This window comes from Moschus berezovskii, chromosome X (genome assembly GCF_049115385.1).
Source record: "Moschus berezovskii isolate FMDL1 chromosome X, NW_MosBer_1.0, whole genome shotgun sequence".
Taxonomy (NCBI): Eukaryota; Metazoa; Chordata; class Mammalia; order Artiodactyla; family Moschidae; genus Moschus; species Moschus berezovskii.
This window is the reverse complement of record NC_142488.1, coordinates 19,478,135-19,491,953: the sequence shown is the minus strand read 5'-3', so window position 1 is coordinate 19,491,953 and position 13,819 is coordinate 19,478,135. Positions and strand designations below refer to the sequence as shown.

The 13,819-nt window shown below is 36.3% G+C and overlaps 1 protein-coding gene across 9 annotated transcripts in view; it reads left to right on the top strand.

Moving 5' to 3' along the window:
• RPS6KA3 (ribosomal protein S6 kinase A3) overlaps positions 1-13,819 on the top strand; it is a 161,437-nt gene that overhangs the window by 93,842 nt on the left and 53,776 nt on the right. The window contains exon 1 of one of the 9 annotated variants that reach the window (XM_088833885.1): positions 8,008-8,744. The exons of the other annotated variants lie outside the window; for them this stretch is intronic. Coding sequence (XP_088690011.1) covers positions 8,706-8,744 — 39 coding nt within the window. The 5' untranslated portion in view covers positions 8,008-8,705. Of the gene's footprint in view, positions 1-8,007; positions 8,745-13,819 lie in introns of those variants that run through there. 9 annotated transcript variants of the gene reach the window in all.

Genomic DNA, 13,819 nt, shown 5'->3' with positions numbered 1-13,819 from the left:
TTAGTTGAATTTATCACCAGTTAACTTGCTCCAGCCAGTGTATTTTGTTCTTCTCCCTTACCTATTAAGAGAGACTTTTATTTTTATCCTTTATTCAGCTAAGGCTGGAAGTGAGAGATAGCCTTCATAGTAGAAGGTAAGTTACTGTATAGCTCCTCAGGTGAGGATACCTTCCTGGACTCCAGGATTTTCTATCTTTTCTCATCTGGTCAGAGGACTCCATGCTCTGATGATCCATGCTGGGGAGATAGGGAGTCTGAGCTGTTTAAGTCCCAATAATCATCCAGGAATCTTTAAAGCAGTTTCTTGTTTTGTGGGGAAATAATTATCTTAATGGTTCTTACGGTGGCAGGCAAAGGTTCTTCTGAGGCTTGAGAATTAAAGGAGATAAATAAAATACCTAGCACAAAGGAAGAGCACTATAAGTGTTAATTTTTCTGTCCTCTTCTTCCCAGAGACTGATCCTGCTCTCTCAGACTATTCACCAGAGAGAAAGTATGCCTCTTAGAAACAAGGGTGGTATCCAGTAATTTTGTGGCTGACAGTAGACCTGGCTTCAGACAAAACTGAGACATGACTTTCTCTTGACTTGGCCCTTTGGCCCTTCTGTTCCTTTTATTGTTTATTTCTAATGGCCATGCATATGTAAATTGCTCATAACATTAACTTTGTATTATATCACTGCAGTCCTAAATACTATATATCAACTCAGTCTTTGTAGCTCTTATATCAGAGTCACATGCATGATTGTCAAGAATTGGAAAAAGCTTGTTAAAAGTAGTAGTGGTAAAAATGGTTTTAAAAGATACAATGGAGATGGGTCGTAGATGACCTTAGAGCCAAGTTAAAGAGCAGCACCCTGTGAAGTACACAGGCAGTGTCCCGTTCTTCTCTAATCTCCTGATGGGACTTTAGTAATAGTTTTTTCCAGTGTCTACACATGCCTAAGGCAGCAGTGATGTGTTTGATGGACTTCATAGCATCCAGGGAATTTCACCAGTTGCCAGTTGTCTGTTGATTTCCTCCATGTCCTTGAAGATTCCCTCAAACTCTCTTAAAACTTGTATTTGAACATCCAGAAATGATACTCATAGCCATAAGTCCAGCACACACTTGTGTAGCTTTTGAAGTTATGGGTTAAATACAAACTACAGAAAGAGAAGCCCTATAAGAGTAGACAATAGTCAGTGAAGAACCCACTCAACACAGGAAAGTACAATAGAGTACTCATTGGCAGTGAGCATTTGTGGAGTGATACGTTGATGACACTGACTGACTGTGTAGAGTATTGTCTGCAGTTCTAACTCTCTTAGGCTGAGAGTATATTTTAGCACTTAGCGCATGGGGAAAATATGTTCTAGTAGATTTAAGTATATGCCACTTAGAAAAATATTTTTGAGATTAAGTAGTATTATAATTAGCACTGCATGGTGGCATTGAATGGAGTATATGTATAATAGACAAAATTTCTAAGCATGTAAGATTTCCTATACTACATTTTCACCTTCTTTCAGGGCTGTTTTTAATGTCTAGTGTCCCTTCTCTCCTCCCCTAAGAGCTTTTAAAAATCACACACGCACACTCCCTTTCAAAAAAAAAAAAAATAACTTGCCTAACTCATATGATCCCCCTGATCCAAATTTGCTTCTCCTCTGCTCTAGTCTGCTTATCACAATACTCATTTTTTCAGAGTTTGAGTGATCCAAACCGTAATTGGAAAGAAAGAATATTCATTTGATTAAGTTCTTTTGAAATGTGAGTGGTTTATTTAGTCAACCTGAAATACTGGTGTATTGAAAGTTGTAACCTCTGTACTTGAGTGGATCTCTTAATTTACCCATTTTAGACCAAAATGACTAAATGAAAAGAACTCCAGGCTAAGCAGGAAAAAGTGAATAAGGAGACCAGCAATACCGCCAAGGGTGTATCACTGCTTACTGCAAGATGCCAGTCTGGGACTCAGTGGTGCTGCCCCGTTGCTCTTACATCATGCTCAGGGGAGATGTTGTGGGTGAAATATAGTGTGCTTTCCATTGAGACAGGGCTTTAGAAGCAACCCCTCTCCATATTCTAGGAAGCCACTACCATTTGGTTCAGGTTGATGGTCATGAAACTTATTTCCCATCTCTGATTTAAAACCTTACAACCTTAGCATTTTATAACATTTTTTATTGATGGATGTGTGCTACAGAATACTTTCCCTATACTTAAATGGAAGTCCTTAAATATTAAGCTAATTAGTATCTGAAAATTTGATTCATAACAAAAAAAAAACGGTATCTGAAGGAATTGTTAAGAATATGTTAAGTTTTTATTATAGCAGTTGATTTTTCTCCATCAGAGTTCAGCTGTCATAGAGTCATGAAGATGGTTGATAATTGACCAGAGTTCAGGTTTTGTCAGACAAATATAATGTGTGGTGTAGAAAAAGTGTGGTGTAGAAAAAGTATTCAGAAACTCTTCTGTGGACCCTCTACTGAGCTGTATTCCTTCAGGGTCTTATCAAAAGGTTTAGTACCTCCTGATGTCTGGCCTACATCAGCCACTGGCCATACATATATACACGCTCCTTCCCCAGATATAATTGCCTGGCTGTGCTCCTACTAACAACCTCACAGCCATTCCCACTTTTGAACTTGGGCAGCGGGTTCCTTAACTTCTCTCTAACCCTTTGTTTCTTCATCTGTAGTGTGGATAACAGTACTAACAGTACTTATCTCATTGTGGTGAGAATTAACTGAAATAATTTCATGTAAAACATGGTTCTTAGCATATAGTAGTATCTTAAGTGATATTGTTAGAATTATACTTGAAAAAAATTTATTAATAAATGAGAATTCAAATAAAGGAATTGAGAATTCAGTGAACGAAACTGGAAAAAGAACTACACAGTAAACCTATAAAAAGCAAGAGAAGAATTTAAATTCCAAAATTGGTGAATTAGAAAACAGGAAAAATAAGAAACAAAAGGAAATGCACAACATTAGGAAAGCAAAACAGGATATAACCACAGATAGGAAGGAGATTAAAACATAACAACTGAAATATTTACAGATGAAATATTATAATATCTGGGATTTACTTCAAAATAATTAGTTATCAGAGTGGGGGGAAGTGAGTATTTCAAGAAAAATTGGCCATGAGTTGATAATTGTTATAGTTGAGTGCTGGATTCGTGAGGGTTTGTTATACTATTCTGTTATGTAAGCTTGAAGTTTTCCTTAAATTTGATTAAAAAAACATAATAGTGTACTAAATATGGGCTTCCCTGGTGACTTGGTAAAGAATCTGCCTGCAATGCAGGAGACCCGAGTTTGATCCCTGGGTCAGGAAGATCCCCTGGAGAAGAGAATGGCAATCCACTCCAGTATTCTTGCCAGGCAAATCCCATGGACAGAGGAGCCTGGTGAGCTACAGTGCAGGGGGTCACAAAAAGTTGGGTACGAATGAGTGACTGACACTTTTTTCACTTTCATATGAAGTATGTCTCTATGCCGATATGAAAGCCTTGCTGAAAATGTGGTTTTTAAGAAAACCTGAATGATTTCATCCAGGAAAAAATGGAAAAACTATGACTTTACCAATAGGAAGAGAGAACTTTAAGTTATTAAAGAATATGTACTGCCATTGTCCTCAAACATATGAAAAATTTGTATCACCTTCTAGTCTGTTTTATAAAGTTAGCATAGCCCTGAAAATGAAAGAACACAGAAAAGGAAATTGTGCCAATTTAATTTATGAATACAGATGCAAAAGTCCTTCTAAAAATTTACAAATCAAATACAGATTTATGGTAAAGCAATGGACTTTTCCCAGAAATGTAAGCATATTAGGACATCTGTTGATCTAAGTTATCAAATCAGTGAGTCAAAGGAGAAAAACTAAGTTTATTATATTAATAGATAGTAAAAAGACACTTTACAAAATTGAATATTCATTCTTCTTTTAGTAAAGAGGAAATAGTCTCATATTAACATGATTAAAATATGTCTAAACCCAAATGTTGATAACCGTATTTGAATGATTTTCTGAGTATATTCCCAAGTTAGGATCACAGTAGCATTTATTAGTGTTTGCTTTATGCTCCATAGACTATGAGAAATTTGAGTTTCAGTCTGGAATTCGAAGCCATTGAAGCATGTGAGATAGAGGTACGACCCAGCCTGATTTCTGTTTTAAAATTATTCTGGTTGCTGTGAAGAAAAAGGATTGTATAGGAGAAATTTGGAAAAAGGAAAATCAGTTAGATTGTGCTAGATGATAATGGCTTGTACTGATAGTGTCAGAGGAAATAGAAATAGACAGATTTGAGGTATATTTCAGAGATAAAATATGTAGAATTTATTGATGGATTAAATATGAAGGGAAGGAAATTAGATTAGAAAGGAAAAAGCCAAAAGGAGCTTACAGATTTTGGGGATCAGTATTGATGCTGCTGCCTAAAATGAGGCAGTTTAGCTTCCCATTACACTGGAAATCAAATCCAAAATTCTTGATAGTCTGTAAAACCCTGCTTGATGTGTCCCAAACCTACCTCCCCATTTCCTTCTCTTTCTTTAGTGTTCACACATTCTAGCCACCAAGGTCTTTCTTTTGTGTTTTGAGTTCATTAAGCTCATTTCCTAATCTCAGGGCTTTTGCATTTGCTGCTCATTCTGTTGGAAGACTCAAGACCATGAGTCAGCAAACTGTGTCTATAAAGGGCTGGGTATTGAGTATTTTAGGCTTTGTGAGCCATGTGGACTTTGTGGCAACCACTCACGTCAGTGGTAGCCATTATGTAGGGCAAAACCAGCAGGAGCTGTTAGGTAAATAGCGATGGGCATGACCAGATTTAGCTCTTGACTGCCCCTGCTTGGCTGTAGTTTACCCTTGCCTGAGGTCTTGGTATGGTTCTCTCATTATTAGATAGGTTCTTCCTGGAGGACAACTTGCCAAATGAGTTCCGTTCCGTTCGGTCGCTCAGTTGTATCCGACTGTTTGCGACCCCGTGGACTGTAGCCTACCAGGCTTCTCCGTCCATGGGATTCTCCAGGCAAGAATACTGGAGTGGGTTACCGTTTCCTTCCCCAGGGGATCTTCCCGACCCAGGGATTGAACCCGGGTCTCCTGCATTGGAGGCAGACGCTTTAACCTCTGAGCCACCAGGGAAGCCCGCCAAATAAGTTAGGATCAAGAAACTTTAAAATGCTGTATACTCCTTTAGAAGGTGCCATCCCTGGTGGCTCAATCGATAAAGAATCTGCCCACAACACGGGATCCCCAGGTTCTATCCCTGGGTCGGGAAGAACCCCTAGAGGAGGAAATGGCAACCCACTCCAGTATTCTTGCCTGGAGAATCCCATGGACAGAGGAGCCTGGTGGGCTACAGTCCATAGGGTTGCAAAGATTCAGACATGACTGAAGTGACTTCGCATGCACTACCTTTAGAAATACAGTGCCATTTCTAGAAATTATTTCTAATAAACTGTGAATGTACACAAAACATGGAGACATTCCAATGATATAGATCAAATACCCAGCACCCCAGGGAATTTATGTAGTAGAATCCTCTACAGTCATGAATGACACATTGAGGCTGATTTAATAATAGAAAACAAGGGTCAGCAAACTATACCTGAGACCTGCCCCCTATTTTTGTTAATGAAGCTTTATTGGAACACAACCTCATCCATTCTTCTTCCTGCTGCAGTGGTGGTGTTGACACCAATATGACTTGCAAAGCCATATTTTCTGACCCTCTACAGGAAGAAAAAAATGATAATATTCTGTAGTATGGTTCAAGTGTGTATATGTATGTATTCAGAAAAAAACCAGAAAACATCGAAATAGTGAATTTTTTCCCTCTTTTGTTTTTCTTCTTTTTGTTTATTATTTAAGCTTTCTATCCTGGACATGCATAATTTTTATAATGAAAGTTACTTAAATAGTAGGTGAATGATAAAACCAATAAGACATAAAAATGAAAAACTAGCTGAAAATTTTAAAAGATAAAATTTAAAGATAGTTAAAAGTTAAAGGCAGCAGAATATCAACAATAGTATCTAGTTTCATGGGTACAACCACACAAGTAGTGTCCATTTCCAGACTTCAGTATATGATACTTAATTGGGCAGCTGTTATTTGAGTTTCTCCTATATGGTGTTTGCTATAAGGATACAAGCAAGTATGGTGCCTGTTCCAAAGATTAATCTGGTAGGGACAACGGGATATGCTGAAACACTAATAAATGCCATAAACAATGCCCTGAAGGACTTTAAGAGCATTTGTTCTGGTTAGGAGATAACTAACACCCAAAGGAAAGTGAAAGGAAAGTGAAGTCACTCAGTCGTGTCTGACTCTTTGCGAACCCATGGACTGTAGCCTTCCAGGCTTCTCTGTCCATGGGATTTTCCAGGCAATAGTACTGGAGTGGGTTGCCATTTCCTTCAGGGGATCTTCCTGACCCAGGGATCGAACCTGGGCCTCCTGCATTGTAGACAGATGCTTTACCGTCTGAGCCACCAGGGAAGTAAAGCAATTGTTCAGTGATATATATTGAGCTACTCTTTTAACTTTGTTTGTGGTGCCTTTTGATGTAAAGGAGTTTTTAAATTTTATAACCAAATCTATACCAATGTTTTCCTTTATGCTTGCATTTTCTAAACAGGTAGCCAAATACCACTACATCTCCCTCAGAAGTAAAGCGTCCCATTCTTTTCTGTCGCTATGCTTATCTTTTATACAGCAGTACCATGCTGTTTTAATTAAGGTATCATTTCAACTGAGGAAGACTTAGTTCAGATTTTGGTATCTGAAATATTGCTTTATATTTTAGGGGTAATATTAAAAAGCACAACTCACAGTAAAATGTGAATTGTTAACCTGAGCATCACTGGTCATTAAAGCCAATTTAGACCAACCCTTTAAATTCAAAAAAGGTTATTTGGTTGCTCCTGTTCTTAAATGTTACAAGAATAAAGTTGGTGACTGCTCTCTACGGGGACTCTCCTGTTTTGTTTTGTGCACCTTAGTTGGTTGTAGAATAACCGTGACGTTTGACTCTTCTTGACAGTTTTAAGAAGCACCTCATGTTGAGAAACTGGTTCAGTGTTGGGTGATTGTCCTGGCCTTGCTGCCCTTTTGGAGTATTGTAAGGAGCCTTAAGTGATTGATTTTGGGAAATGGGAAGGTTTATGTTCTGATGGAAAACTTTTTTAAGTGCTTTCCTTACTGAAAAACAGAGATACACATTTTTAATTAAGAGACATGCAGTTTCCCAGGCAGAGTTGAAAATTTTATCTTGGCTATTTGTTTGAGTCCCAGGTGATTCTAATGTGTTTGGTTACATAGGATAATTTTTCAAATCTAGTAATTTTTTTAAAAATTTTTCAACTGTATTAGATCATTTATAGAACACGGCTGTAAAAATTTGATCTAGCAGAAAGAGCCATCGCCTTTCACATGGTATCTGTAACACCTAATAAGCCCTCTAATATTTGCTCAATACAGGACAGCAGCACTGAGCTCTCATGGCAGGTAACTCTGTCATCAAACATGTGCTTGCCTTCATCATAGTTCCTTCATGTTTGGAGCAAACCTGCTGATTTCTAGATGCTCTTCAGTTCTTGAAAATTCAGTGATTTTTATGAAATTTCTACAGGGTATGTAGATGAGGTTTTTATTGGTTCCACATAGATTGTGTACGTTAAGTAGAGTATTTTCCCACAGATCTTGATGCTTCTGTCGTTTGGTTTTGTTTAAATGACACTATCTCATGTCTGAATATTGGCATACTTTAAAAAATATTTCTGAAAGCAAAAATACCTTAGAAGAACTTCTGGGAGCTATTAGAGGATGAAATGGAGTAAGGGATTGTATGGTAGTTTCATCCTTCTTTTCCAGATTTACTTCAGTAAATGTTCCTTTTGCTCACTAATAACCCAGGGAGTGGACTTTTTTTAAAAAATTAGATTTTATCAGCTAGGAATGTGAGTTTTAACTGTGGGCCTTGAAGTCTTTAACCTGGTTGATAATTGATGTTTAGAAACCAATTAGAATTTAAATATAATTTACTTTCATTTAAGATAGGAAGAATCTGTCCTTACATCACAATCAAAAAGTTTCTTGCATGTGGTCATTTTCTTCCCATAGTTCAGAAACTCTTCGTCATTGACGGGGAACACCCACCCATTACATGTCTACATGTAACGTTAAAGTAGTCTTGAAACTGTCTTTTGGAGTGTGTGTATAAACATTACACAGGGTAAAATTTCACATGTGAACTGATGACTTATTATTTTAACAGTGCTGACTAGTTTCCGTTGCTTTTAAAGTGTCGTATAGTTAAGAAATACCAACCTATCTCAGGAATCTGAAATAAAAGAACATTCATTACATTGATTGTGAAAATCGCCCGGATTTCTGGGAACCAGGCGTATGAACATTTCAACAGGATTTTGCTATCAGCAAATCTGTTTTGGTTTCCTGTTCTGGCCTCCCTACCTATCAGCTACATTAGTGCCCTCGCCATTACGGTTCTCCTTTCTTTTACCACAGGAAAATTGTCAGGCCTCTTTCTCTAGCATTTCAGGACCTGCCTGACAGGAAATTTTCTAATTGCCGGAACAGCTGGTAGGGGAAAACTTTGCAGGGGCTTGGCCTTCCCTTTCTAACTTAAGTTTTACCGTCAGAAATTCTTTTATCACCATCATGGTTTCGTAGCCATGTTTAAATTTCTGTCTTTTCGTGTTCGCTCTATACAGGTAAGCTTTGTTCAGCTTCTTTAAAGACTAAAATGTTTCGGTTGGAGCTAAGTATAATTACACTAATTAAGCAATTATTTTACTTTATATGTTCTTTTAAGTAGCTTTTCAGAATTCAAAACCAGTTCTTAAGGGACATTTAAAGGATGCTATTTCTGTTTACCTAAAGTAAACCAGCTATTTATATTATACATTTCAACTCTATGTATTTTCTAGTTATTTTACATTGGCTGTTTGGTGCTAAAGTAATTTTTATCGTGTTAGTGTGTATAATTTTGTATTATAAAACAGATGACTGTAACTCTCAGTATTAAACTAGGCCTGAACAAAATTGGAAGCGTACAAATATTTAGGAGATTACCATGTAATAATAATGAAAGCAACATTGTAGGAGAATGTCTTATTTTAAACAGTCAAGAACTTAAAAGGAGAGTTTTGTTGAAATTCTTTTAAAAATTTGAAGTTTTTAATCAATTATATTTTAAGTGGGTAATTTTATCTTAGAGTAGGCACAGTTTTCAAAGCATAACTTTGTTAAAATGTGGTTGTGAATGATAATTTGCATTGTATTTAATCTAAAAGCGTGCCAAAATTAACTTGATATTTTCCCATGAGAATTGTGCTGTCCTGCTGCCCGTTAAAGAGAATTAAATTTGTTGATCAGGATTCCCGACTGGGAGAAAACTCAGTGCTCTTTGCAGCAGTTATTGAGAATATTAGTCTGGGAAACTAGCTCTTTTTTCAAGCATAGATTCAAGAAACTGGTTGGAACTCATGTACACCCGGGGCAGATTCATGTCAATGTATGGCAAAACCAACCAATATAATATTGTAAAATAATTAGCCTCCAATAAAAAAAAAGAATTTTATTAAATGAGAAATGTTGAGCATATTTATCATTCATTAGCAAATCAAGTAAATTGGATTTGGTCAAACTGTAATCTAGAATAAATTAAAATGTAGTTTCTCACCACAGCTTGAATAACCAACCTAATTATGTGTCACAGCCAAAAAATTAACATATTTTTTTTAAATTAAAAAATGTGTATTATGGAGCTATAAGTATCTATAGAGAGAGCAGTGTTTAATTTTGGATTATATTTAACAGGTAAATATAATCTTATACTTTCATTTGTCAGAGTTTTTTTTTTATAATAGGCCACAAAATGATTACATATCCATGAGTAGAAAATACTTATTTATTGGCTTTTACTAAGGAATATTTAAATATTTTATTTCCAGCTTCAACAATGTTTTCTGACATTAAAAACAATTTTAAAAATACAAATGCCTTAAGAACACACTTCCTGACTCAAGGGAGGGGAGGAAAAAGGAAATTATGTATACAAGGCAGGGCATAATGCCAAATGTTGAATCATTCTTTAAAATCAGTTAATGTCACCCAGTTTGGTTTTTTTGATGTTTGGATGCTAAAACATTAGGTTTTCTATAACTCAGGTAGGCAGCATCAATTTCAGTTCCTTTTCTTTAATCCTTTTAGAAAACATTTTAAGAACAAAATTCTATTTTTTCCCTTTCAACTTGGAAAGGAAACATTGAGTTAATTTTCCCCTATTAATGGAAAGACCTCAAAGACCATTTAAGACAAAACCTATGGACCTTTTCTTGGTCCTGGGAAACAAATGAGGTGACCTTTCTCTGTGACGGGAGGAGCACCAAAAGATCCATCTGTCCATAAATTTTCTTCTGCCATTTTTCTGTGATGTCTAAAATGATACTCTTTACTAATTCCAAAAATTACATATTTTTTTTAACTGAATGGACTTTGTTTTATCTATCAGGGTCTTATCTCAACAAGTGTTTATCCAGCAGTCCATCTTTGAAACCCTGGGTAAATTCCTGAAGAGGAGTTACTTTTCTATATCTTAGTATTGCTAATACCTAGCACCATACTGGGCCCATAATCTGAATTGCCTTCTAACATAAAGGAAGGACCCTAAGAGAATATGTCATAGATCAGAAACACTTCCATCAGGACCAGGCAGTCACGAAGGAAAAGTACAAGAGCTGCCTGAGTTTTAGTCCCCTCTTGAGCCTTTCCTTTTCTTCCTTTCCTTCTCACTCTCTGATCCGAACACTAGTTTCCCTGTGTGCTCCACACTGGCCTTCGCACTGCTTTGTCCATTTGCCTGGAATCTCTCCCCCAGATGGTTGACTCCCTCAACTCCTTCTGGAAATAGTGTCTTTTTCAATAAAGCTTGCCCTGGTGTTTTTATTTCAGATTGCAAGGCCTTCTTTCCATCCATGCACTTCTGATCCCTCTTATCCCTCTTATCTTTTTTCCACAGTACGTATCATGTTCTAAGATGAACTTACTATAACTACTATTACTAGTAGTAATACTACTACTACTTATTATTATTAGGTTTCTCCCAAAATAGCAAATATTTTGTTCTGTTTCATTTATCATATGTCTCAGACAATTAGAAGAGTGCCTGGCATGTATTAGGTGTTCAATAAATAAATGTTTAAATGGATGAACGAATGAATTCCCATTCATAAGTTGAGAGTATTGAACACCTAGGCTGGAGTGCCAGGTGTCTGAAAGTGCTGGGAATATAGGTGAATGATATAGGATTGTGATGTAGACCAGCTGCCAGCCTCACAGTTTTACCTACAAGTACACTTTTATCAAATCAATGTGGACTTTGTAAAAATAAAAATATGAAATTTGTTATAAATTTTTAAAATACACAAGCTAAGTTTTTGTGATAATGAATGGGCAGGTATCCATATATCAGTTAAAGTGCAGTTGTGCTAGAAAATATAAAAATGTGAGCCTCACAGAAAAATTATAATGGTTATAATATATAGTTCTGCTCAGGCGAAAACACAATTTGGCAAACTATCAAGCTATAATTCTATGTTTTCATATGACAGATTCATTTCAGTAACAGTTGATTTAGTGACATAAAGATAGGTTTGTCACATGCGAATGTCAGTCTGTCCTTGGTTATCAATGTCTTCAGTAATTTGATATTCTTCCCTGCATCTATCTCATTGGATTCCAAATATGAGCTGGAAGAGCACACTGTTGCTTTCCTATCTGTTATCCCAGATTGCCCAAGCATTAGTATAATGTCCTAATTGAACCTCAAGCTCATTTCTGAAATATTCATGGTCCAATAACTTGGAAAGACTGGTAATATAAAGCACAATTTGGGAATCAAAATACCAACCAAGGATATCGTGTCTATTATGCTACTGTGACTTCACTTATAGGTAAAAGTAGATAGAAAATGATTTACTGATATGATTAGTAAAAATTTCAACTGGAAAGGAACAGAAAAATGTGTTGGGAATAGAACAGTGGCAAGATTTTGGAACTTGAGCCACAGACATTGATCTTTTCTCTCTACCCCAAAGGACGATTTTTATATTCTCTGCACTCCCAATTTAGAAAAAGATTTTTAAAAGTCTAATATCCTCAAAATGATTGCATCCATTTTGGGGAGGATGTGGTAGGGGAATGGAGGAAAGTGCTATTTAAAAAAAGAATCTGAGAAAAGAAGGATTTGAAGATTTATTTTAAAACAAGATTTACCATAATAAAAACTTTGGTATGAAGGTGGGGAAATAAAGTCAAGGATGTCTCTCAGAGACAGAAACCAGGAGAAAAAAAGGTGAGAATTAAATTCCACACATACAATGTCCAATTGATTGTTGTAAAAAGAGAAACCCCGAAGAGTAGTTGGAAGGAATTTATCAAAGAAATGTTAGAATTCCGCCAGAGTTAAAAAATTCAACTCTTTAGATTATAAAGGTTCACCAAGCATCTAGCATTCTGAAGGAGAGGAAACCATTTTTATCTCACTTAGTTAGTGTGGAATTTTAGAAATACAAAAACAGAAAATTCTTAAAACTTCCAGAAAGAAAAACCAGGTCACGTACTAAAAAGTGTGTATCAGACTAGCATCAGCAGCAGCGCTGACTGCTAGAAGGCAGTGGACAAATGGCGCCAACATTCTTGGGCAAGGTTGTTTTTATTCTAAAATTTGGTAGCAAGCCAAACTATACAAATGTGAAGACAAAATAAAGACATTTTCAGATGTGCGAGATCCAGAAAGTTTTCTTCCACATCACCTTTCTTAGGAAGTTAGAAGGGAGTGATCTAAGAAAGAGAGAAACGTGGGAAACTGAAAATAGTAAATTCAGCCAGGAAAGCACTGCAGATACATCCCGAGATAATACCTATGCAACAAGGTCTAGAGAACAACCCTTCCTGAGGGAGGGTAAGAAAGGCTCTCAGAAGAATAGAAAGTATGATTAAAAGCTAAGATTTCAAGTCCCCTTGGATTGTCCCAGAAGTCACTGTTAGGCACCATATGAAAGGAAATTTAATAAACCTCCTAGCCTTCGTTTGAACAATGTATTGTCATGAAAATGCTGGCTGCTTGTATAGGCATTCAGCTTTTAGAATCCGGCTTTGGGGAGAGCAAGAAGAATTTGGTAATGGTTACAGGAGAGGATGTTAATTTTCTTAATATTAACAGCCTTAAATATTAATACAAAGAAGCTATCAGCAGTTGGGGGGTAATTCGAGGAAAAGAATGTATGAGCACTATTACCCTCTTACAAAGTGAAGAGATAGGATCCTGTCTAAAACTTACCAAAAAAACGAGAGGGTTTTGTGAAAATAATTATCAGATAGCAGGGAAGAAGATGATGGATGGAAGGGGCATAATGTAAGTAAGTCCTTCATCTTATTTTTAAATCAGTAGGCATTTTCATAAAGTTAATAAACTAAAAAATTATCAAAGTTAGTGCAGAAAGAATTAGATTTTTTTTTAAAGCTTAGGTATGGCGGTGAGAAGAGACTTGCTTTTCATCTTAAACTATTCTGCCACTATTTGATTTGTTACCCTTATGTAAGTATTACTTTGATTTTAAAGACAGAAAATTTAGGAAACAGGAAATAACCCAGCTTGACACAAGACCATATAAAGGAATGTTGGGAAATAATCCCAGAAAAGTCAGTTGAGACCATGTTGCAAAGGACCTCCAGTGCCAAGGTGAAGAAGCGCATTTAATTTGGGAAAACTTGGAGAAGTTTT